Source organism: Indicator indicator, chromosome Z, assembly GCF_027791375.1.
Source record: "Indicator indicator isolate 239-I01 chromosome Z, UM_Iind_1.1, whole genome shotgun sequence".
Lineage (NCBI taxonomy): Eukaryota > Metazoa > Chordata > Aves > Piciformes > Indicatoridae > Indicator > Indicator indicator.
In genome coordinates this window covers 77,578,820-77,605,819 of record NC_072053.1, presented here as the reverse complement: position 1 = coordinate 77,605,819, position 27,000 = coordinate 77,578,820, and the positions used below count along the sequence as shown (strand labels likewise).

General features: G+C 39.8%; 1 protein-coding gene across 8 annotated transcripts in view; it reads left to right on the top strand.

Moving 5' to 3' along the window:
• The first annotated feature begins 4,922 nt into the window (after positions 1 to 4,922).
• Positions 4,923 to 27,000, top strand: part of ELAVL2 (ELAV like RNA binding protein 2) — a 47,213-nt gene continuing 25,135 nt past the window's right edge. For 3 of the 8 annotated variants that reach the window (XM_054398191.1, XM_054398190.1, XM_054398188.1), the window contains exons 1-3: positions 4,935 to 5,006; positions 7,514 to 7,754; positions 25,571 to 25,674. In XM_054398191.1, coding sequence (XP_054254166.1) covers positions 4,935 to 5,006; positions 7,514 to 7,754; positions 25,571 to 25,674 — 417 coding nt within the window. Of the gene's footprint in view, positions 5,007 to 7,513; positions 7,755 to 25,570; positions 25,675 to 27,000 lie in introns of those variants that run through there. The other 5 variants (XM_054398192.1, XM_054398193.1, XM_054398194.1 and 2 more) reach the window with 4 other exon arrangements.

The window sequence follows — 27,000 nt, the reverse complement described above, 5'->3', positions numbered from 1 at the left end:
CTGAATGAGTAATGTTTTATTCTGACAAGCAACCTTGTTGACTGAAGATACACCCTGTGACCTGTATATGCCTTCACCCATAAAGAAGTTTGGGATTTTCTGGCAGCCTATGTAATATTTTTTTGCATATACTGTATTCAACATCTTATATTCTCTCATACACATACAGCTCATTTGAGTATTTACAAATTAATGCTGTGCTTTCACACAGGCTCATAAGATAATTTTTTACTTGAAGGAAAAACCACATGCCCTTCAAATTAACACTCATTAAAGATAGGTCAGCAAAGAGGAAACATTAAGACTTGCAGCTGTTTCAAGTACAAATAACTGTGGGGTTTTTTTGGTATGAAAATCTGAGATCTGTTTTTGAAAGCAAAATTTGGGGATCTAGATTGTCTGAATGATTGCCTTTCACTGAGCCCTTGGTGTTTAGAAACATTCCTTACAGAAAACAAATATCTTAATCCTTGCTGAATTACCTTCATTACTGTTGTGAGTCAAAGTACGTGGTATAAGTCCTCTGCAAAACACACCCAGTATTTAAAGAGTATCTTTATTACAAGCACTTCATTACAAGCTGAGATTTAAGTTCTCATTTCGACCTTCATATCTGAAAGATACAAAGGACATTGTTTTCATAATACCAAATAGCAGAAGCAGCAAAACCCCATGGTTGAATACAATCTGTAACATCAATTTATGGAAATAGCAACACATTTTTATTGTTATCTTCCTTTGTATTATCTATATCCAAGAGGACAAGGAGCAAACACTGAGTTTCTAAAGCATGCACAGATAGTCTCCTGCCGTGTAACTTGTCAGAAGGATGTTCAGGATCTCTCAGGATTTTATTAAGAGTACAGTATCTGCTGTTAGGCACCACCTGGGGCCACGCTTCACCTCTATGCCTGGGAAGATCATAGAACAGATCCTCCTAGGTGACACATGTGGCACATGGAACTCAGGAGGGTGATTGAAGACAGCCAGCATGGCTTTACAAGGGGCAAATCGCACCTGACCAACCCAGTGGCGTTCTGTGATGAAGTGACTATGTCAGTGGACAAGGGATGACCTATGGATGTGATCTATCTGGATTTCTGCAAGGCCCCCACAACACCCTGCTTGCCAAGTTGTAAAGGCACAGATTTGATGGGTGGACTGTTCAGTGAATAAGGAATGGGCTGGACAGTTGTATCCAAAGATTGAAAGTTTAGATGGAGAACACTGACAAGTGGTGTCCCTCAGGGGTCTGTACTGGGACCTGTACTGGTTAATATTTTTATCAACAATGTAGACAGTGGGATAGAGTGTGCCATCAGCAGGTTTGAAGATGGCACCGAGCTGACTAGTGATGTTGATATACCAGAGGAACCTTGACAAGCTGGAGAGGTGGGCCGAGGCGAACCTCATGAGGTTCAACAATACCAAGTGCAGGGTTCTGCATCTGGGCAGGAACAATGCTGACTATCAATACTGAGTAGAGGATGGGGTGATAGAATGCAACCCTGCAGAAAAGGACCTCGGGAGTGCTGATGAATGAGAAGCTGGACACGAGTAGGCAGCGTGTGCTTGCCCCCCAGAAGGCCAGTGGCATCATGAGCTGCATCAGAAGAAGCATGGCCAGCAGACTGAGAGAGGTGATTCTGGTGCTTGCTCTGGTGAGACCTCATCTGGAGTATTGCATCCAGGTTTGGAGCCCTCAATACAGGAAGGACATGGACCTGATGGAAAAGGTCTAGAGGATGGCCACGAATATGAACAGGGGATTGGAGCACCTGTGCTATGAAGACAGGCTGAGGGAGCTGGGGTTGTTCAGCCTGGAGAAGAGAAGAATCTAGGGAGTCTTAATAATGACCTTCCAGTTACTGAGGGGGTTGCACAAGAAAGCTGGAGAGAGACTGTTTACAAAGGCCTGTAGTGGTAGGATGAAGGGCAATGGTTTCAGACTAGAAAAAAGTAGATTTAGATCGGATGTTAAGAACAAGTTCTCAACCACAAGGTTAGTGGAACACTGGAACAGCTTGCCCAGGTGGAGGTGGGGCCACATCCCTGTAGATATTCAAGGTGCTGTGACCTCTGAGGCTGGAGGCATCTTCTGTTACAGCTTCAGCTGCCTCTGGGGAGTGGTAATCTGTTAAGAGAGGCAGATGTACTTAGTATTTGGTGCCTACTCACCTAGATTTAGGATGTTGATTATTCTATCATCACTTTTATATACTAAGAGAATTTAAAAGTATATAGTTGTGCACTGATTTTGGAGTGATGTCTAGAAATAGAATTTAGTATATAAAAATCTATGTGAATTTTTGTGTGTGTGACATGGATGTGCAGGTATGAATCAAAATGAGGCAGAAAGACTTTGGCCCATGAATGTGATGCACTAGAGCCTTCTGCCTAGCATGTATGCCTGAGGTGAAAGCTATTCTGTTACATCTTTGTCTGAAGACTGTCAAGGTCCATTCCCAGCTTTCGTTTTCAGCTGAGCATGATCAGTGGAGTATGTTGCATACCAAAAATGTGTTTTGCAGGGAAAGTTAGTAAACCACTGTGACTATTCTTTTCTTGGCTTTCATCTTGCTAGTTCCACTTCGTTTTCTAAAGCTGTCATATAAAAATCTACTGTTCATATAATTGGAACTGTTCTATGGCAACCAGAACTAATCACCTAAACCATATGGCTTTTTAACTCCTGATGTTTTTTGTCTTAAAAAGAAACCTACTTGTTTCTCTGCTAGGCAAACCTTACTCCTGGCTGACTTGAACTGCAGCTAATTAGAAAATAGGGACTCAGTTAATGTTACAAACAATGTGTAAGGATATTCTGATTTAAAATCTGACTTTTAATTCACCAAGCACAGTTAAACTTATTGGAAGTAGATGACTTCCAGTGATTTGTATGTTAGTAAAAGGGAACCACTCAGTTTGAACCAGACAAGTCTTCAGTTCTGGTTCCTTTCAGGGCTGTAAAGAAAGCACATTTCTTTCCCCGGCTTCACTTAATTGTTCTTTTCCTAGTCCAAATGTATTTTAAGACAAATTTCTTCAGTAGGTATAAAGAGCTCAGCTTCCTGAATTTAGTGATTTCTTAGGTTTTGAGTGCAGTAGCTGCTGAGCTATTTTAATGAACTAAAGTGTAATATGGTCTCTGAGGCTAATAGTAAAAAACTGTATTAGCTCTTTTAATGGTTCTAGTGATTCTTTAGTAGTGCAGTGTTTTGCAGTGTTTATTTTAAAGACTATTCATGGCTCCTTCTTTATTAAGAACCAAAATTTGGTTTTGAGACAATGGTGTGGTAGTTATAGAATTGATATAAGTACCTTGTAGAATACTTCAGCGAAGGCATATATGTAAACTGGAAGTACTTCAAATGAGAAGTGCTCTTTGATTGAGAATGTGCTGCAGTGCTTGAGGGCACAGTGAAGTCCCTGTAGTGAATTCATGGAAGTCCTGTGCACTTGGGTCCTATTGGAGTTGTCCATCTGCAGCACATAGCTCACAAGAAGCAAATTTGTCAGGTCATGCTACTTCACTGAGAGCCACAGAGGCCCGAATATATCATCTTACACAAGTCATCACCGTCCCTGTAGGACAGAATTTTGTAGACTGACACTTTAGTGCAGCCTCTGTAATAAGCTTGTCTGAACTTAAACAGGTGAGACTTTTTTTATGGAGTAAGTAGTTAACTAAACATACATTGTACACAATGGAGAGCTTCAGAAGTGCAGTTGTTAGCATTGTTTTGTGGTTGAGACAATAATGGTTTGCAAGCTTGCAGGTGATACTGAAGCTTTGGTATTTTGTGTTAAAAAAAATTTAAAAATTAAAAGGTTTTCTTATCAATCTAAGTTAAAAATAAAGACCAGCTATGAAGTAAGCTAATACAGACTTCAGTAGCAAACTGAAATGAAGACTAATTTACACTGGTTTAAAACAGAAAAAGTTGTTTTGAAATATGTATTTAAATCCTGGATATGCAGCAGCCTTCCAAAAATTTGAGTACTTTTTATCAGTTTAGATTTATGTCATCTGCTAACCAGGGGCGAGAAGAATCTCTTATTTACATCAATCTCAAGCTGTGGCAACAGCCAGGAGTCTTCCTGTTTGTGCCAGTATTGTGGTGATATTTAACATCTCGACTACTTGTAATTATCTGCAAATGGCCCATTAGCTTTTGTGGTATTCTCCTAGCACTGTTCAATTCAAATTCAACTGGGTGTGCAGTGGTGTTTTATTTAAAAACAATGCGCTTGGGGACAAAAATACACTTCTGAAGAACTATCTCTTGCATGTTGTGCTCCAGTTACTCAGTTGGAGAAATCCTTGATTCAGCTGCCACTTGCATGTCTGGTGGTACTCTTAAACAGCTATTGCAAGGAAATGTACTGAATACCTGTGCAAGACTTCAATTTACTTAACTTTGAAAACCTAGGATTTTAACAACAGACTCGGTTCTAGATATGTAGTTTGTGGTCTTGTGTGGGTTTTTTTTTGTGGGTTTTCTTGGTTTTCTTTTTTTTTTTTTTTTTGGCTGGGAAAGGCATGTGAGAAGAGTTGTTTTTGAGTGGTGCATGGTCATCTTGCGTACAAATGGCAAATCGACTCACTGTATTTCTTTCCTTCCTCTCTTCAGTCTTGAAGATGTAAAAATTTCATTTGTCGTAGAGTTCCTTTTAGGCGTGGTGTGGTACTAAAGGTAGTTTCCATGGTAGATGAAGCATCTTATTTCACAGAAGAAAAATAACTTTAGAACTAAATTTGGAAAGATTAGATTGGAATTGCCTCAAATCCAATTAAGCCACACTGCATGGACGTGCTGGGAGTATAAATGCAATTACTGTAAATTTGTACAAACTGATTTGTTGCATTATCTTGCTAATCTAACATACGGTACTTTTTGTGTCCATATTGCAGACGGCAACTCCAAACTAACATGGCAGTCAGACTCTGTGATGTGGCTTCTCTGCTTAGAAGTGGTTCGTGGGCAGCAGAGCCTTGGACTGGGGTCTGTGGGATTTTTCTTAAATTCTGTAGGCTGCTTTTCTTACATGTTAATAGTGCTGAGGCCATACCAAACTCTAATCTCTCATTTGGAATGTTAACTCTCTTCTACATTTCATTACAGGCTGTAGGTTGTGTCCCTATTCTGTGAGAGCCTAGAGCACACTGGTGTACCATGACAACTCTTTCTATAATCTGGTGATCTCCTGTAGAAATTATACTGCAGTGGCTTGCCTTTCCTCAAATGTCAATTAGACTTATGTATTAATTCAAAATACCCGGTGGATAATTGAAGAGTAGTATTGTACTAAAATGGTTTTGGTATGGTCTGAATACTAAATTGCAGTAACTTTAAAACCTGTATACTCTGTGTTTGTTATTACTATTTAAAAATTATATTTGCAAGTCTTATTCTAAGAATTGTTTGAAAACTGTAAATTGATCTCAAACTATTTTTCTGGGTGGAAAATATTTGGTAACTACTGAAGATGTGCTTTGTGTTTTATGAACAGTTGTATTCAGCCTATCAATGGAATATGCGTTATTTGTAAAACATATTAGTATCACTTCATTCAGAGCAGATGGTTCTATAGCTGAGAAGTGCTGTAATTTCAGCACACAGAGGCTACTGCAGCTGTTCACTTGAATGTTGGCTTAGGATTTCATTCTTGCCACCTGAATAAATGTGTAATTAAGTGAGAATTGTTTGTTGTCCATACTCAGTCCTGCTAATTTTCATTAATGAACACTTAAGTTTGAGGGGGAGGAAAAAAGGAAAGTAAGGGGGAAAATGCAATCTGAGAGAGCTCAGAGCTTTTGTGGCTGCTAGCCCTTGCAGATAAACTAGTGTTTTTAAAAGTAATTTATCTTCTTTAGGATCAACTGCTTTATCATCTTCTCAGCAGACTTGTTTCATTGCAGTGCCAGGAGCGGGTTACCCCTTGGAGTTTGTCACAAGGGAGTCAAATGTCGTTCCAGTTGTTGTTCCTCAGGGAAACTAAATCACAGTTTTATATTAAATCTTCTTAACAGATACATCTTCCCCCTTTTTTTATGTTGTTGGGTTTTTGATTTTGGTTGGTTTTTTTTTTCCCTTACTTTGTGCCGAAGTAACCTCTTGGAAAATCTGTTTGCAGATCAGAGAAATGTTTTCCCAGGAATGTTTGCTTTGTGGTTTAAGTCACGCAGTTTAGCCCCTCATGTTTTTAGGAAATTCAAATTTACACTCTCTGAATACAGCTGACCTAATCAGCTGTTTAAGTATGCATTGATGGCATATGCTGCTTTGAACAGGGTAATCAGTACAGATGACCTCCTGAGGTTATGCTGCCGTTTTACTGGAGGCATTTTTGTCTCCTGGAAATCCAAGTTTAGATTTCAGTGTTTCCTGGATTTTTTAATTAATTTATTTTTTTCAGTGAAACTTCTTGATGAGTTTTGCTTCTGTGTTGAAATGTTTATTGCTGGAGAATTAATTTATAGACTTTTTTCCTACTGGATGTTTTCTTGTGATGCTGGTAACAGAGTAGGCAGCCCAAGTCTTGGATATTAGGCTGCTGTTAAAAATCTGCTGTTTTTACCAGCTGTTACCATTCAGTGACTGACTGAGATGGCAGAGAACCTTTTGTACATGTGGTAAATTGTAGGCAAGTGCTGTCACTTCTCTGACTGATTACTGCTGTATCTGCCAGTCATACAGTCAGTTACTTAGGGATGAAACAGTAGTTCTTGGAGTGGTGATTACTCCTTTATTTTTGTCTAAAAGTAAATCAAGTAACTTGAAGTATCAAACTACTTAACAAATTCAAGTATTTTCAGGAAAGGGGGAAGAACTGAGAATCGAGAATTGTCAATTTATTAAAATGAAAGCATTTAAAGGCTATTTGAATCTATGGTAATAGAAGGTTGACCTAGCGGTTATCAAGGAAGAGTATATTTCCCATCCCAGCACATACATGAACCTATGAACCTTTCAAAATACCTCTTTTAATTACTAATCTTACTTTCTGTTACTGCTCGTAAGAAATGGGCTTAAGATACAGTGAGCTCCCATCTCTTTGAAAATAATGAAACGCTATCGCTTTTATAATCTGTAAGTTAAATGAACTAACTACCCTTGCAACAGGCCAATTCTGCTTAGTAACCTCTGTACTAGAAAGGCTGGGAGACCCCTAAATGAGGGGAATGGGAGGGGATGGAAATTTAGAATGTTGACTTAATTGAGAGATCTCCTTAAAGATTTTAGCAGCAACTCTATTTGCCTGCAAGCTTTTAAAGCGTTACCCTGACTAACAGTTTAAATCCTTCTGTATTGGTGGGTGGTTTTTTTTTTTTTCTGTTCCTTTTTCCTTTTTGTTTGTTTTGTTTCGTTTTAAATTCCCTTACAGAGGCAGTGTATGGCTCTGGCAATAATATTTTTGCATAGGGACAAGTGTTCTGGATTCTTGTTTGAACTTACTAATAGATAGTGAAATATGAATTTTGATGGTTGTTGTTTTCTGTATTTTTCAGCAGGTAATTGGTGCCATGGAAACACAACTGTCTAATGGACCAACCTGCAATAACACAGCTCACAGTTCAAACACTATAAACAATTGCTCATCACCAGTTGATTCTGGAAACACAGAAGACAGCAAGACCAATTTAATAGTCAACTACCTTCCACAGAACATGACACAAGAAGAACTGAAGAGCCTGTTTGGCAGCATTGGTGAGATAGAATCCTGCAAGCTTGTCAGAGACAAAATAACAGGTATGTTGATTTGGGGGTCTTCTCTATTTTTTTTTTTTTTTCATTTTCCAAGCAGTCCCATGGTCTTCTGCAGTTCTCTTAAATCATGGAAGAAAGGGAGCAGAAACCAATGCTGTTGTTGCTAGTGAGGAAGAACTTAGGTTCATCATTATCTAGATTCCACATTGAGAAATTAAGTGTCTGTATTTGCATTTCATCAAGGTTTGTATGAGCGCTGTAAATGTGAATAGGGCATTTAGATCTGAGCTTTAGTCTTTGGAAAGAAGATTTAGATGAAGAGAAGCAGATACTTTCACAAGGTTTAGTGAGTTTTTATTCAACTCCGTTGGAATCATGACCTCTTTAGCCCCACTTGATGCAAAAATTCCTTTTAAGGCACGCAGGTAATTAAACTTCTATCTTAGGAAAGGGGAAGGCTACCTTACTTCATAGGTAAAGCTGCTTTTGCATTGCAGCAGTTATTTCTTACTTGAGTGTGTTGTGTTTTATTTAGTAATTAATTTTTACAACAGCTGGTGCACAGGTCACATGTATTTGGACCAGTTGTTTAACTTCAAAAGCGCATCAGATAGATGATTCTACCTTAAAACAATCATGAAAGAATAGTTGGCAGAGTTCAGTGTCACATCTCCATTTTTCAACTCCAAACTCTCTCAAATTAAAAAACATTGATGTACCACTTAAGTTGGTATTTCGTTAGTGTTCAGAAGTGGTGACTTCTGATACTATGTTTCCTGGCTTTTTTTTCGGAGTCCTCAAGAACACGTCTTCAACTCACTCTTGATTGCAGTTCCTAAATGTGCGGGTTAGCTGTTGCATTAAAAATTACACCTCTTTGAGGTTGCATGTCCTCCATGCTTTAACAAGTGGAAGCCAGTATTTTTCTAGTACCAAAAGTAGTTGCAGAACATGGACATTTTTCTCATACTAAATAAAAACTTTGTGACTCAGTGCTCCTGGAGCAGCAACAGTGAGAAGTGGGAAGAGAAAAGCTTTAATTGAGGCAGATTGAGGCAGATTGTGTGATGTGAGCCCTTACTACATGTTTGTATTGAAGGCTTTTATATGCTGGAGAGGTATGTTTCCTGGCTATGTACATGAATAGTGGAGGACAAGGCCCTTCAGGCAACTCTGGCACTGCAGGACTTGTCTCTGGCATATGCAGTGCCTGATTTCATCTCTCATCCTGATGACAGATTCTTTTACTCTAGCATTACATAAAGAAGCCATGCCACCTTTTCCCACATTGATGGGTGATTCCTGCTGTCGTGTCATCATTACAAGAATGATGCTGAAACAGGAATCTGGCAGGAAAAAGAGGAATATTTCCAAGTTGTTCATAGAATCATGAGATTATAAAACTGTAGAGGTTGGAAGGGGCATCCAGAGAGCGAGTCCAACACCCCTGCTGGATCACCTACTGCAGGTCACACAGGAATGCATCCAGGGATGTCTTGAAAGTCTCTAGAGAAAGGAGACTTCACGACCCCTCTGGGCAGCCTGTTCCAGTGTTCTGTCACCATTACAGTAAAGAAGTTTTTCCTCAAGTTGAGGTCAAACTTCCTGTGTTCCAGTTTTGTATCTGTTTCCCCTTGTTCCTATCACAGGGCAAGACTGAAAAGAGACTGGCCCCTTTTTCTTGACACTCACCTTTCAGATATTTCTAAACATTATAAGATCTCAGTCTTCTGTTTTCCAGACTAAATAGTCCCAGGTCTCTCAGTCTTTCTTCCTAAGGCAGATGTACCAGTCCCTTTGTCATCCTTAAAGCTGTCTATCGCTTGGTCTGGTATGTTCTATATCTGTATCTGCTGAGGGTGAGCAGAGTGAGCCAAGTTAAGGATCTCTTCTAAATTTGACCACCTAGTCTTCTGCACAGTAAGACTGACTATAGCCAGAGCCTGTACCTTTCTAAAATAATACAAAGTACTTCCTGCTAGTGCTCATTACCTGCATCCTGCTAATACACAGTTAGTGAAAATAGTAGTAAGACACTGAATAATTGCCCTTTTTTTTTCTTGAGTATGCTTACTTTCTGTCATTGTTCTCTTCATGCTGAAGGTAGCATTTGTGACTATTTTTACATGTACATGGTGTGATGATAACTTCTTACAAATAAAGGGATGGTTTTGGCATTGGTCATGCTTGATTACAGGTCTTGGCTACTGCCCTCTGAACAATTTTGCTGTCCCCAACTGCACTTCTGGGTCCCCAGTCACAAGATTGATTCTCAGACTGTACTTCTTGAGTCTGAAGTTAACTATACAGCATCAATCAACTTTGTGCTTGCCTTCAGGTGGCTTTTAAAGTATAGTTGAATGAGGAGGAGAAATTCCCACAATCTGGCCTGGACAGGTGCTGCTGTACTTGTGTGATGGAGAGAATGGGATTTATTTATTTTCTACTGACTATTCTACCCAGTTTGTTAATTTGAAATCAAGCTTCCCCAAAACAAAAGTATGGCTTTTGAAACATTACTGACAGAATGTATACCATGTGGTGGTGAATTCAACAGGCTTCACAGCTCTTCCTCACTAAACTGGTAATCGCTGACAACTTGCCCTCTGAGGTAAGGACTATTTAGTGGCACACAATTAGTCAAGCTAAGAAGCTGCTGAGAGCCCAACTCTGATCCTTTGACTTCCATATTGAATAGCCTCTGACTGACATCAGTGCTGTTGAATGGAGGTTGCTTTGCCTTCTCTTTGGATCTGAATCACTACCACTTCTGATAGCAGGTAGCTTGCTCCAAAGACACTAGGTAGGGAATGGTTAAATCTGTGCATTATTTTCAGCATGGTAGCCTTGGCTACCGAAAAAACTATTTCTAGTCCTAGGTTTACCCAACCCCAAAGCAATCTCTACTTTTGGCTGTGAATGTTGAGCTACCCTAGTTGAAACTAGGCTGGACTTACACCACACCTTGTTATTAGTCAGCTAAAGGCTGGTGCAGAAAACAAGCCCCTCTTCTCTGTAAGTAATTGTGTCAGTGCATAAAAGGTCCTTTACTTAATCTTCTGATTCTTTGTGTTGAGGGTGGAAAGATAAAACTGGTACTTGATCAGTTATTGGTATGGGTATTCAAAGTGTTTGTCTCTGTCTTGCAGAGCTGAGTTCACATGCTTGGCATTTCTTAGTGAAGTTGCTTCTTCCAATTAACAGGCTGCTGCAGGCACATAGTGAGCCTCAAGGTCTTAATGATGGATGTGCAAATTGCCCACATCCTTACATAATGGTTTTGATGCTTTATATGCTGGGATTTCACATTGCTGCTACTTGGTCAAGAGATTCCTTGCCTGGGATTAGAATCTCACAAAACTGTGGAATAGAATCATGGAATGCCTTGGGTTGGAAGAGACCTTTAAAGTTAATCTAGTCCAACCCTCCTGCAGTAAGTAGGGAAATCCCCAAGCAGATTACTCTGAGCCCTATCAAACCTAAACTTGAATGTCTCTAGAGATCAGGCCTCCTTCAATTCTGCAATAGTTTCAGTTTTATGTTGGGGAGATAGTTTCAACCTGCCACAACTTCCCTGAGCAACCATATTGCTTCTTGTAGGTCCACTTCAAATAGTGAAGTGCTTCTATAAGGCTCTCTTTTCTCCAGGCTGAACAACCCCAACTCTCAGGCTGTCTTTGGAGGAGAGGTGCTCCAGTCCTCTGATCGTCTTCATGGCCCTTCTCTGAACATGCTCCAGCAGGTCCATGTCCTTCCTGTGATGAGGGCCCCAAAACTGAACGCAGTACTGTAGTTGAGGTCTTGCCAGCACACAGAGTAAAGGAGTGGAATCACCTCTTGACCTACCGGCCATGGTGCTTTTGATGCAGCCCGATATGCAGTTTGCTTTTTGATCTGCAAGAGCATGTTGTTGGCTCCTCTTATCCACCAATACTCCTAAGTCTTTCTCTGCATAGCTGCTCTCAATATCATCCTCAGCCTGTACTGATAACAAAGATTGCCCTGACTCCGGTGCAAGACCTTGCCCTTGCCGTTATTGAATCTCATGAGGTTCTTCTTAGCCCAATTGTCCAGCCTATCAAGGTCCCTCTGGGTGACATCCTGCCACTCAGTCTTATCAACAGCACCGTGGAGCTTGGCATCATTAGCAAACTTGGTGAAGGTGCACTCAGTCTTGCTGTCTGTATCGTTGATGAAGATACTGAACAGCACTGGTTCCCATACAGACCCCTAAGGGACAGCACTTGTCACCTGTCTTCATTGGACATTGTGCTGTTGACCACTACCCTTGGGATGCAATCATTCAACCAATTCCTTTTTCACTGAACAATCCATTCATCAAATTCATGCCTCTCTAGAGAGAAAGATGTTGTGGGGGGACTGTGTCACAGGCTTTACAAATGTCCCAATAGATGATATCTGTTGGTCTTCCTTTGTCCAGTAATGTAGTCACTCCATTGTAGAAAGCCACTGGGCTGGTGAGGCAGGATTAGTCCTTGGTGAAGCCATCTTTAATCACCTCCTGTCCTCCTTTAGTGCTTTAGTATTGGTCCTTGGAGGATCTTGTTCCATGATCTTCCCAGGCACACAGGTGAAGCTGACAGGCAGGTAATTTCAAGGTGCTCTTTCCTACCTTTTTTAAAACTGGGTGCATTATTTCTCTTCTTCCAGTCACCAGGGATTTCATGACACTTCAAATATCATGGAGAGGGAATTCGTGACTCATAAGCCAAGTCCTTCAGGTTGTTTCCTGAGATGCTTATTATCAGGTCCTGTAGACATGTGTATGTTCAGGTAGGGGTCAGAAGGTACCTCTGGAGGATCAACCATCCTGCTAAAAAGACTCACCTAGATCTAGTTGCACAGGAGCATGTCCAGGCATGTTTTGAAAGTCTCCAGAGGAGGCTTAACTACAGACCTCTTGTTTGAAAGCATGATGTCTTCTATATAGCATACAGTGATGGCTTAAGAAGGATCCCAAATTCAAATTGAAGTTGGAACCACTGTTGGTGTTTCTGCTTTATCAGAGAACATCATATCAGCTTTGAGACATGTCTTCAGGTGTCAGCAAAAACACTGCATCAGTCACATTCCAAAATATTTTAGAATAAATGTGATGTCTGACCTTACAGTTGTAATGGGAGCAATACTTCTGATATGAGTAGCCTGGAGCAAGATTACCTTGTGTTTGTGAGTGCTGGAGAGAGAATGCTCTTGTTCTAGTCCTCTTCATACTAATTTTCAGGTTTTCCACAGTTCTTGAAAAGCAAATTTTCCTTTCTACAGTTCAGAACAAGGGTGGTTATCAAGTTTGTATGAAGGAAGTTTTGGTATGAATTTAAGAATTACATTGGTTTAATTCCTGTGTTAAAACAGATATATTTTTTTACCTTAATTGAACTGTCAGGAGTACTAGGTACCAAGTGAATGCTTTGAGAAGTTTAGGGGAGCATATAGAAAATTAAATAAACTTTCATGCAGGCTAAGTTGCAAATGAGAGTTGATAAGCAGCAAAGCTCTGTTCTGCATTTGACTGTTTAATTCTTGTTTCATATCAATGTTGGATGCATCCTCATGCTGCTTCATGAGGTGTAACTTTGTATATGAGATACTGGAACAGAGAGCTGTTTTCTAAGCTGATGAGGCAACTGCAGTACAGGAACACTAAGAGGTCTGGCAAATAAAATGAAAACATGGAGGTGAACCTTTTTTCATCAGAGAAGCTTTTTGGTGAAAAACTGACTTTTCTGCACATATTAGTAGGCAGTGTCAGACTCTACTAATGTGATCTACTAGCAGATTTTAAGACATGTAGCCTGCTACATACTGGGTCAAAAACGCTGTGTATTGAAAATCAAAGAGATAAAGAATCGCTACTGTTGTCTTGATCTGAATATTTGTCAGAGCATCCTGTGGATTAGAACCAAATTATCTCCCAATCTTTTATTTACCATGCAGTCTGTGGTCACATCTGCAACATTGGAGTGCACTTAAAGACTGCATTACAGCAATGTCCCAGTTCTTTGACGCTGTCTGCACACTTTAGGATTGAGATGAGTTGAGCATGAGAGCCTCCTCATCTCCGAAAAACCTGCTGGAGGGAAGGGAGACACCCAGGAGTTTACTTTTAATTTCATGTGAGCAATCTGAAGCCCAGCTTCCAGAGGGCAGTTCTAGTATTTTGCTATTTCTGTGGAGTGGAATTGTTTCAATCAATGATTCCTTGCAGCATACTGTCAACAAGATTTGCATCACTTTCTGATTGTTATCTTGGGGTTTGGTTGAGAGAGGTAGAAGAGGAAACTGAACTGCAGAAGATTCCTTCTGGTCATCTTCAGGCAGGACATTCATGGACACAACTTGCTGTTGGGGGAGCCCTGGCAGCTGAATTGAAGTTTAGTTGCTCAGCTAATGGAAAAACACAGTGTTATCAGCACAGATTAAAATAGCTGATTGCTGTTTTGTTGCTTTACTGAAGGTGCACAAATTAAACCTTGATGCTAATGAAGATTTTAGAAGGTGCTGTCTATTCATGTGAGAATCCCATCATCAAGAGCAGCATTTGAGAAGTGGGGCAGGAATGACACCCTTGCTTGCTAACCAGAGAGTCTGTCTGGAATGAGTCATTGTGCCCAGATATTTTGGAGTCTGTTAACTCATGCTTGTATCTAAATACAAGGTGCGAAACTACCACATGAAGTAATTATAGTTCTACAAGAGGTAGGAGACTCTAATCTCAACATAGCATCATAACTTAATTGTTATCAGCTGTTCTAGATAGTGGGCTTTGATTTTGATTCTTTAGTACTTTTACAAATATAAAAGCAGCAGGTAACATTTTACTTTAATATCAAGCTCAAAATGCTTCAAATGTGAGGGAGGAAGGTAAAATGGGATGAAGCTATATTTACGAAAGAACAAAGTTCAAGCACTTAAAAGCACAAGGTTTCTGCTTGTGTAAGACAAATGGATTTACCAGCTGTTGACAAAATGCAAGGCATGGTAGTAGCCTCTACTTGAAAATGAAGACTTACCATAGTATGGCAGACTGCATTTTCTAAACCTTCTTTTCTGGAACTCAAATAGAGGTAAAAATGGCAATTTAATGTGGTGTCTTTACAGAAAAGACTACCCTTCAAAAATGTCTGTTTTCTTCAGTGCAAAATCAGTTATAGATGTGGAAGATAGTGCATTATTTTCACACTGCAAATCATGGAAATTATTTTTAAGCCTTTGCTTCTTTATTTGCCTGGGAATGCTTGTGAAGTTGTTAGCTAAACTGAAGCTTTGTGGAATTCAGACTAACTTTAGAGAGCAGTGGAAATCAGATGTCATAAATTTGGGAGAATTTCTTAGGTTTTTATAGCTTCATAGCTCCTTTACAATTTTCTTATTGTAATAGTCATATGCTCATAAAATTCACAACTCTTCTTAAAAAAACCTGCTTGATAGGTCAGTTTTTTTTCTTGTCTCTTGACATTGCTTGAACTAATAATAATGCATGTGTAGACGATTTTTTGCAGTTCAGTATGCCTGCTTGTCCTATCTAGAAAATGAGGCAGGATCTGTTTAGAGATCTAAACTCAGGAGTTGCACTTGATGATCTTGGAGGTCTCTTTCAACCAAGACAATTCCATGATTCTGTGATCTAGCCTGGAACAGCATTTTACATCTGCAGACTTCTGTAGCTGTGAAACCCTATTAATAGACTGTTCCAGGTGCTGCCCATGTGAAGGTTTCTCTTTGCTTCACTTCCTGTTGTCAAACCTCCTGTCTTCTAAACCCAAACAGACTCTTGCCCATCACGTTTCTGCAAGGTTTTGAGAGAGCTCAGTGAGAGAGTTCACCAGTTTGGTAGCTAAAGAGGGAGCTAGCTGAAGCTGTGGTGTGTTGGAGTTGTAGAGGAAGGGGTTCTTGATAGCTGCTGCTTAGTGGTGTGCCAAGGTTAAAGAACTACTTCTGGATGCCTGACAACTCGGATTTGGGCAAAGATGTAGATAAAAGGTGTTCCCTGACAAAGTTTCTCATCTCCAGAGCAACTTGCTTAAGACTTGGAAGCATAGATTCTCTGTGGGTGGGTGTGAAGGTGAGGGTTGTAAGCATAATCTTTTTCATTTTCAAAGTAGTGAACTCTATAAACACAGCTTCTGATGTGGCCTAGAGACTGTGTTGCAGTACAAAAAGAAAGTAATTTCAAACTTCATATGCTTGATGGAAGAAGGTGCAATTGGCCTACTTAGCTGGTGGGTGGAGTACTATCTTATTAACTGGACTGCAGGAAAATCCTGAAGGAGCTGTTTTCAAACAAGCCTCATGTATGTGGATCCAGAGCTCTATTGGAGATTTGTCAAAGTCTGTTAACAAATTATAAATTGGGTTGGAAGGGACATTAAAGATTGAGTTCCAACATCCCTGCAATGGGCAGGGGTACCTTCCACTAGACCAGATTGCTCAAGGCCCTGTTGGACCTGGCCTTGAATACCTCTAGGGAGGGGGCATCCACAACCTCTCTGGACAACCCATTCCAGTGTCCCACCATCCTCACTGTAAAGAGTTTCTTCTTAATATCCAATCTAAATCTACCCTCTTCTAGCTTCAGTCCATTTCCTCTCATCCTGTTGCTACAAGCTCTTGTAAAAAGTCCTTTCCTGGCTTTCTTTAAGGTCCCTTTCCAGTACTGGAAGGCTGCTGTAAGATACTCCCAGAGCCATTTTCTCCAGGCTGAGTAGCCCCAGCTCTTAGTGTCTGCCCCCGTACGGCAGGTGCTCCAGCCTGCTCATCACCTATGTGGCCCTCATTTGGACTTGCTGTGTTGGGGGTCATGTTGTATCCTATAGTTAGTCTTCCTTGATTCTGGATATTGCTATTTTATCACTGAAAAGGACTTCATGGCATTCACTGTGCTTTTTTCATAGTAAGCTGCATAATTTATGTCTCTTTACATGTCTCCTGGAATGAGTCACGCAAGCAGGTGGAGATGAAGGAACTTGTTTCATCTTACGTTACTCAAGATAGCACTTGATTGTCTTTGCACTTCCACTTGATTCTCCTTCTTTTGCAGGCATGGCACTCTTTTGACCTTTCAAGAGTTTAAGTAGGCTTTGTTTTTAACAAATAACATAAAAAGAACCTTTTTTGACTAAACCTATATAGTCTGTTCCAGGGATTCAGTTATATTGCCTTGTTCCATACTACTGACATTGTAAAAACAGCCTTTTTTTCACAATAGTTAAACAGTTTATTCATCCATATATAAACCTGAACTGATGAAGTGATCTCAGTACATAGCGTGAGGAAGGACTTCATGCTTTAGGCGTTGAACTCTTGTTATAAGGCTAAATATGATTAGGGACCTCTCTGAATGTAGCAAATCAGAACATCCTCTTCATTAAATGACTGCTTTTCAGCAAGTGCTGTGCTTTTAATGGCGATTAATCCAGTATCTATTTTCTGCCACAACTGTGCAGTCGAAATTTGCTCTTGTCAGTGACTGCAGTAACACCAAAAAGAAGCCTTTGGAAGTCTTGGGTCTTGCAAATTGGCACTTGTCCTCTGGCATGGGATATCTTGTGTGCTTTTATCAGAGACAGCGATTTGTTTACTCCTTGGGAGTCCTTAGGCTGTCTGTTTGGCATGTCTTTACCACTGCTTGCCCTTTCATGTGTGCTTGTAGGTAGGTATATATTGGTGTTACATCACAGTGATTCTAAGCCAGCTGCTTGAGTAAATGTGAATTCTAGTGGCAACTAGTGTGTATAAGGAGACCTGAAGTTTTTATAGGCATCACCGGTTTTCAGGGTAACTGCTGTGAAATTAGTGCAGAAAGTGTTTATAATAAACAAGAAGTTTATCTTGGTTTGAGTAGTAGCGCTGTTGACCTACACCCCCTGAAACCCTTTCACTCTGAAGGATATCATGTGGGTATCTCTCTCAGCCACCACAGAGTGGTAAGTATTAAGACTTAAAGCTGCAGATTTTTTTTTTTTTTGGGGGTGTCTTCCTAGGACTTGCGAAGTGCAAGAAGTAGGTAGAAAGTTGTATAAAGCTACAGAAGTTAAACGTGCAAGCCTCTGATTTTAGTGATGTGATGCCTTAATCCACATCAGGAGAAAGAGCTGACACAAATACAGCTCAGATCCTGCATTTAATTTTGAGATGGCTTTAAGAATTTTTGTGTATCAGTCAACTCCCAGAGCTATCACAGGCACAGCCATGTTACATTTGAGCTTTCCACACTTGCTGACCAATTCAGTCAGACAAGACTATCAGTGTTCAACTTTCTGTAGTGTCCAGAAGCAAATGCATTGTTCCTTGTGCAAAAACAGTCCCTGCTTTCAACTTCACATTTGCTTGTGGTGTGTCTGTTAATAACTCTCAGTGGCTTGCCTTTCATGTGAAACTTGCCATCTATAATACCCCCTACCCTTGATTTTTTCTGCCTGCTGTGTGGAGGAACCTGAGCTGCACGCTGGCTTTTATATATCAGCAAGCTTGTATTGATGAAATAGCAGATAATATTCCTCACATGTGAAGGAACTATGCAAGATTTAAGGCAAGAAGATGGTACTTAATAAAAGGCCAGAATTGAACCAGGGTGAAAAAATAAGGTTTTCAGGATTACTTAGTCTTGTTGATTATGGCTAGTTAAACAGTTACGTTGTCGCTGTATGGCAGGATGAACTGTTGGATGCTTCAGTCAGCAGTTGATCCTTTTAATTCAGTCTTGAACTTCTGTTTTTCCAGCTTTGGAGCAATAGCTGAGAAACTGGGTTTGGGGAAAGAGGCATAAAAGTATCAAAATACTGAAATCTAGTAGCAATTATGGTTTCCAGGTGTTCTTTCACAAGCTGCCTAACTTGCTAGATCAGTGGTGTTTGTGTTGCTGGTGTTCAGTAGATAGAATCCATCTGCTGGAACTAGGAGCAAACTGCAGTTAAATTAGGGGCTGATGAGTGGCTCAGGCAATTTCCCTAATTTTGCTGGATTTGCATTTAAAATGCAGTTCAAGCCTTACTGCAAAATTCTGAAGGACTGTGAACAATACATCAAAAGTAAATGGCAAGAAAGCAACACTTGATGGTTATTCTGTGCTTATTTCTTTAGCCCGTTTTGTTAGAAAGACAGCAGCTCTGTAGACATTTGTAGGTACAGTTCTACAGATAAGTGAGTTGCATTTTCAGTATGTGCTTGTAGATTTTTATTACTAGACTATGGAACTAGTTTTAAGCTTAGTAACGTATTAGTTTTAAGATGTATTATTAGTCAAATAATTTCTGGGTTTCTTTCCATTTTTAATTAGGTGTATCAAGGTGATAATTTGAGACAGTGAGTGATAGATTTGGAGTCCATCTAAGAATTAGCACTGACAGCACTCAATTGGTGGTGTTCTAATTCTCTTACATTAACTTGTAAAAGAGAGTGGTAAGAAGAGGGAAGGTGGAACTTAAGTCTGTGTATCCCTTTAAATAAATCATTTTTTCACAGAACTTGTTCATCCTTACCTTTCACAAAGTTGAGTGCATACTGCTCAGCTGATTGTTAGTGTCCCATTTTGCTCTAATTACTGCTTTTGATGGGAAAACCAATTACCTGAAACTGTTGATCATCTATTATGTTTGGTTTGCAGACCTTACAGGAATATTTAAGAATTCCAGACAAGGTGCAGGACTAGCTGGGTCTCTGGCAATACAGTCAGCAGTCATTACCAAATACTCAGGCTCTTGCACTGAGTGATGGATAGCTCTGACAGGAAACAGCAGCCAAGGACTCCCTCGTGTGGTGGGTGTGCCAAGCTTTCAGAGGCCTCTTGCTGCCTTGTTCGAAGGCAAGTGTTTTGGTTTACTTGAGTAGGGACAACATGTTGAAGTAATGCAAGTGGTTGACCCTGGGAAGAAATGCAGTGATAGAAACTCTTGCAGAACCAAAGGTAGTGTTTTCTCAGCACCTGTTAATGATCTGGTGAATAATACCATTGTATACTAAGAGAACACAGCTGGAAAAAAAAGACAACTGTGTGCTCAAGCAAGGTTCTACAGTATTGGGTTTGGATTTTCTTGGGGAAGACAGGTTCCTTGTAGTCATGCATGTAGGACAGTGAGGAGGACACAGATGCAGTAAAAAGCTGGTCAGCAGTAAGCATAAGAGCAGAAGAGAAGTAGGCATGATACCGGCCAGAAATTTCTGTGGTCAGACTTCATTTTTCTGCTCTCCAAAGTTCAGAGAAGACCTATTAAACTACCCAGACATTTTAATCAGTTACTAAATAAAACTACCATACTAATTAGCCACTGCGTAATCACACTGTTATGCAGAAAATTTATTGTTTTTCAGGAGTGATAAAATATGTGAGACCACTGAAAATGCAGCCCTCGTTTAGTGTTACTTACAGCCTCACAGGGCCTACCCCTGTGTGATAGAGCTCTCAGTTTTTCAGAATTAGCTTTTGAAAGAGCTTACTTAATATCTGTTAAGATAAGGCTCATGCTTGTCTATATTTCTAGCTTTTCTTTTAAGGTGTAACATTGTGAATGACACTTCAGCACTTTCAGATCAAACTGTTGTTAGCAGAACTGCATAATTCAGATGACTGAACTCTCTCACTGTGCATCCAGCCCAGTAATGTAAGTAAAGAGCTGGTGAAGACACTGCCCCTGGTGCTTGTCTGAAATAGTATTTCTTCCTGGTTCCGAGGTGCCTGGAGGCTTTAGGGAATGTTCTTCCAGAAACTGAATGGTAGCTTGTGGATTGAAAATGTAACAGCAACATTTTACAGCAGTTCCACATTCATGATTTGTACTTGTAAAATTTGGCTCTTTCAACAAGACTCTAATCCTTCTAGTTAAAAGTGTTGAACCAGTTGCTGGAAGCAACCAAGATATACTCTCTCGTAAGTGTAGTTCTAAAATGAGGTTATTCCTGTTCAGAAAGTTGAATGTTCTTGTCAGGAGGAAAATGCTGTTTTTTAGCGACTGTATTTAAAAGGCTTCATTCTGATTTAAGGAATGTTGCTGCCACTTCTTAAAAAATTAAGAATGGACAACAGGCATCACTTGTCGCATCTACTTTGTGTGACCACTTCCTGTGTGGATAGCATCTATTTGGGACCTTCTCTGAATGTTGAACTACAGAGGATTTTCATTGGGCATTTACAGCTCTGTGCAATATGTAAAGAGGGTTAATTTTCAGTAAACAGCCTGGGCAGGGATAGAGCTCATTTTTGTTCCTTTTCCTCTCATAAGTTTTGTGACTTGGAGCCCTCTGCATTTTTAAAAGAAAAAAACCGAAACAAACAAAAACCAAAAACACACACAAAAAAAACTTTGTCAAGGCACAGTAGTAAATTGAGGAGCACTGTGACCATGGCTGTAGCTTCCTGTTGATTCATTTCTCTCTTCTAGCTTGAAAAATTTTTTTGATCTTTGGATGACTAGTGCCTGTGAAGTTTATCTACATGTTTTTCCCAAATACTGAATCAGCATGTTCATGCCTTGTTTCTTAGTTATCTACACTTTTCTCATGTGCACATGGATGTCCACTGAATCTCTTGAACGGTTATTTCAAAACAGCTGATTAGAATTACATAGTTCAAAATCACTTTTTGCCCTGCTCTTCAAAAATCCATTCTGTATGAATGAATGCTAAAAAGTAACTTGGAACTAACTAATAAATTACTTTTTAATTCACATGATCATCATATGTGACGGTCAGATGATATTTATGAAGCTCATAAACTTGAAACATAAATGAAAGTAAATAGCATTGTGCTTTCCAGATCATGTTTTCTTTGTTTCATATTTCCAGATCATGGTAGCCCACATGTGTAAGAGCTTGAACATTTGTCAGTGACCCACTTAGTGGCAGATACAGAATGCCTAGGTTTAAAGAGATGCCTGACTGCAAGGACTTTTTTTAACACTTATGCTTGAGTTTGATTTTGCAAGTGTCAGTTACATAAAACGTAATTAATGAATATGAACTTTCAAATCATAATCTTTGCTTTAAGTTCCTTGCTCTTGTAAACTTGAGGCACTTCTGCTGTGTGCTGTTGGAAACAAAATTCAACTAAAACTGCCTTTCCTCATTGCTTTCCTTATTCCTTCCAGATCATTTTATCACTTTAACTTGACCTGGTTCAGGTGATTTCTTTTTCCAGTTGTTTATCAAACTAAGTTTTATTCTACACCACATTGTCTAATATTCATAATGTCCAGGGCATAAATGTGTACAGAAACAGCTTTAAACAGTGTTATGAAATAGTCACAAGAACACTTAAGAATAAGCATGTAACTTCTGAGGTATTGCTCACTTCTGCAAATGAGAAGAGTATTCCCAATGAAGGTGGTGAATGTTTTCTTCTTACTGGCCCAAGTAATAACTCAGAATAAACGCTGACACTCCTTCAGGATAAGCTAAATGTAATACTCTTTATAAGTCTGAGTTATGGAATAAATACCTGATGTGCACAGATAGTCCCTTGTCTGTGCTGAGGTTGAGGAGGCCATAATTTTGAAGTGCCAAACTGGATATTCAGAGTACCTAAAGTGATAATAGCAGGCAGAGCTAACCTGAAGAGGAATCAGTTTTTCAAACTGTAGTGTCATTAAACACAAGTTGCAAGAACAAAGCTGAAGCAACAACCCAGGTGGAGCTATCTTAAAACAGTAGGAGACTAAGATGCATTTTGATACATATTTAAATCTGAGAATTATCACCCTGTTGTGGACATGGACACATCATCTACTTTAAAGTGTGTTACTAGACTTGGAAACAAGTGTGTTCGCAAAGAAATTTGTCTTGGCAAATGGAGTTTGGTGTAGAAGAGGTACAGATGGAAGACCCCCAGAGCTGTTCTCCATCAGTGTTCAGCTTAATCCTTGGCTTCAGGCAATACAAATTAGTGATTACAATTAGTAAAGTTTTTCTTTAGATATTTCAAGTGGTTGCTGGTTTGGTTTAAGTGCATCTAGCTTCTGCTTGGTTTGTGTGAAAAGCGGAAAGTTTAGACGTTTAAGCAGTCTTGTGAGACCCCGCCTGGAGTATTGTGTCCAGATCTGGAGCAACCAACAAAAGAAGGGTGTGGCATTCCTGGAGCAAGTCCAGAGGAGGGCTGTGAAGATGATCAGAGGGTTGGGGCACCTCTCCTGTGAAGACACGCTGAGAGAGTTTGGGTTGTCCAGCCTGGAGAAGAGAAAGCTCCAGGAAAGCAGCCTACAAGATAGCTGAAGAGACACTTTCTGCAGAGTTATGTAGTGATACAACAAGTGGTAATGACTTCAAACTGGAAGAAGATCAATTTAGAATAGATACTAGGTAGAAATTCTTCCTAATAAGAGTGATGACACACTGGAACAGGTTCCCCAGAGAAGTTGTGGAGGCTTCAACCATCGAAGTGTTCAAAACTAGGTTGGGTGGATCCTTAGAGCAACCTGTTCTAGCAGGAGATGTCCTTGCCCCTGGCAGGAGTTTGCAAATAGATGGTCTTCAAGGTCTCTTCTAACCCAAACCGTTTCTAGGATTTGTAGAATTGTTCAGGGTGAAAGGGACTCGCTTCCCTTTGTCAGCTTCTGTTCCTCAAGCAGGTTCTCCCTGAGGCAGTTGTCTCAGGACTGTATGCACACAGACTGCATATCTGCAGGAATGGAGACTCCAGAGCCCCTCTGGATGGCCTTTTTCACTCAGTGTTTCACCAGCCTCACAGTGTAAGTGCTTTTTTACTTGCAAAATGACCGAACAAACATTCAGAAATCAGTACAAGCTTGTCCTGAATAAATGACTGCATTTGTTTGTGTAGCTTCCTAGGCTAATCTGTGAATACTCATCAGGCTTAACTAATAGAATGTCTTCAGAAGAACTGGAGAACTGGTCATGAATGATGTCCTTAGTAGCATCACAATCTGTGCATTGTCTGGAGTGGTTTGGGAGTTTTAATGTGAAAAATAGAACATGTGTATGGAGAGGTAGCAGAAAATGGTCGGAATAATTTCTGCACACTTTGTTCACTATGGAATTAACAGAGTATTTGGAACATCTTAGATGAAATACCTTTCTCTTTGAGATTTAAACATCTGTTCAGGTTATGGTTTAAATAGGTTCCTTCCTAGAAGATTAATACACCAAAAATCATCATTTCAGTATTAGGGGGTAAGACTAAAATAAGCTGTGCACAAAAAGAAGGTTGCTGTTTTTAAGAGACATTGCTGGGAAGAGTTTCTGCAGACAGTGGGAGTGATGGAGGTGACAGGTGTAGAAATTGCTCTACTGTAATCAAACAGTAAGGAGAAAGGCACTCATAGGATAAGGAACATAGTTATATCCAGGTAGAACTGTAAATGAATACAGAAATAATTCTGTGTTTCTACATTGCCTGTTACAGAAATACAGAACTGCCAATGTTAATTTTTTTGTTCTACTTATTTATGTTCTTATGCACTAAAAATATCTTTTAAAAGGGTATGCTGGTTAAGGATGGTATACTTCAGATTTGAAGTTGCCAAGAGATGACTACTGCTAAACTCTCAAGTGTTTCATGCAGAGTACTTAAACAGAACACACTGTTGGATATGGGCTGCAGTTCAGTGATTAAGAGCTAATTAAAAATGTTTTCTATCCATCTATCAGCTGAATGACTAATGCTAAAAGAATCAGAAAATGTTGCATCTTTGGATGCTGTTTAGCTCGTGACCATTTACTTGTACCAGATGTTTTGAGTATAGGAACAATATAAGCCTTTAAATGGTTGTTACTGAGAAGCTCTATTCAGTTTGTGAAGAACATATGTGGAAGTGTTCAGCTTCAAATCTGTCTCAAAGTCCAATATTGAAGTATATTTGAAACACACTCATTCTCAAGCACTGGTCCAGAATTTTGTTGCTATACTGCCTATGTTCAATTGAAAAGCTCAAAAGCAAGTAGTGAATTTCTGGTGTTTTAACCTTGAATCTCCTCCACTTCTAGTCTCTAACCTAGTGGACCAAGTTCTCCACAGGACAGCAATGTGCCCTTGTGGCCAAGAGGGCCAGTGGTATCTGTGGGTGCATCACGAAAAGTGTGTTCAGCAGGTCTAGGGAGGAGGTTCTCCCTCTCTACTCTGCCCTGGTGACACCACACCTGAAATACTGTGTTCAGTTTTGGGCTCCCCAATTCAAGAGACAGGGATCTGCTAGAGAGAGTCCAGTGATGAGGATGATTAGGGGACTTAAGCATCTCCCCTATGGAGAGAGACTGAGAGCCATGGGCCTGTGTAGTCTATGAAGAGAAGCCAGAGAGGTAACCTGATCAATGTCTATAAATATCTGAGGGGTGGGTGTCAAGTGGATGGGAACAAGGTCTTTTCAGTGGTGTGCAGTAATAAGACAAGTAACAATGGATACAAACTCGAACATAGAAGGTTTCACCTCAACATGAGGAGAAGCTTCTTTATGGTGAGGCTGAAGGAGCACTGAAACAGGCTGCCCAGAGAGGTTGTGAAGTCTTCTTCCCTGGAGACTTTCAAAAACCTGTCTGGATGCATTCCTGTGCAGACTACTCTAGGTGATCCTGCTTTTGGTGGGGGAGCTGGACTCGCTCTCTGGAGGCCCCTTCCAACCTCTAAGGTTCTGTGACTTTGTGTAACCTATTTTGCATAGCAGTTTTAAGTCTGTGTTGAACGTAGGGCATTCTGTGGGAACAGAAGCAGCTAGTTAAAACCCACTAACCTTACTGGAAAAATTAGGTTTTGTGAGCCTTTGAAACTGTGTGGGGCAGGTGGTGATCTTTTAATATAATGAATTTTTGCTCATTTTGTCTATTTAGGTTTTAAACACTGTTAGTTATCGATTAGTAGAGCTGCAGTACTAATGATTGCCCTTGTTTTTAAACAGGACAGAGCTTGGGCTATGGCTTTGTGAACTATGTGGACCCCAAGGATGCTGAAAAAGCTATCAACACTCTGAATGGATTGAGACTTCAGACTAAAACCATAAAGGTATGTAGTTAATTGTGATTTAAAGAAACTTGAAATGTTTTGATTTCTTGTTGATCAGATATAAGACTTGTTTTCTTTTCCCAAGTGTAACTTAAGAATTCTGATAAAATCAACAGGATTCAGTATGTGGCAGAATGATTAGTTCTTTGTAATCTGTTTAAGTTGAGTTAGGTTGTGATTACATATCGAAAACTTCAAGTTTTTCATCCGCTTTAACATTTAAGATGTGAGCTTGAATTATTTTGAATGTGTTGTATGCTTTAGTTGCAGAAATGCAATATTGCATGTAGTCTGAACACAACGTACTTCCTCTTTACTTTCTCAAAGTATTAGCAGTCTTTGTTTTGGTCTTTTTTCTCTTGCAAATCCTTAAAATGAAATGCTGAAAATAAAGTATGTTTTTTTTGTGAATTATGGACTTCTGAGCATGTTTCACAGGTATTGATGCCTGAAGGCAATCCAGGCTCAAGCTCATTCTCTCTCATTAAACAGCAAGGTTTGCTAGTTAATCACTTGGGTAGTTACTGCCCTCTAGGATCATGTTTGAGCTTCTAGAGCTCACCTCTAAAAATGTTTGAACTTGAAAAGCAATGCAGAGTTACTTAATGATGGCTTGAGACAATAAATAAGAGGGCAGTAATCATTGTTAGAATGCCCTACCGGTTCTGAATTCTTCAGATTTAATAAAGTGGCTTACATTATTTGAAAATTAAATAATGCTGTCTAAGATGTGGTGAAACATGGCTTGCAATAACAAGAAACGGATGGGTGCTTTGCAGAAGGCTCGCTATGTGCTGCTGGCAGACTTCTTATCCAGAGGCAATTTCTTTCATTTTCTGCTTTAAGGGAAAACAAAGTAATGTCATTTTGTGCACCAGGGATTTTGATGATGTTTTTTGGGTGGTGAGGAGAAAAGGATGGGGTTTGCATTACAATAGTACTGCTGGTACACTGTATCATTGAATTTAATGTCTTGGATTGGAGAAATGAAAAAATGCATTGGTCCTTTGTGTTAGAATTCCTGGTGACTGTATAGCCAGGTAAAAGAGATGCTACAGAGAATGAAACCAGGTATCCTAAATCAAAATGATCCTTTGAGGGAGTCTCTAGTGGGGTACTTCACATGGCCAGTATTTGAATTCTTAATCCACTTTCACCTTGTTAAGTGATTAATGCAAATAGCCACTACATTTCTGCAAACAAAAATTGACTAAAAAAAGTCTAGGGAAGACAATGAAAATGGTGTAGACAAATATGAGTGATGGCATTGGTGCTTTTCCTTCCTTGCTTGCTCAGGACATCCAAATACAAGGTGAAAAATAAAAT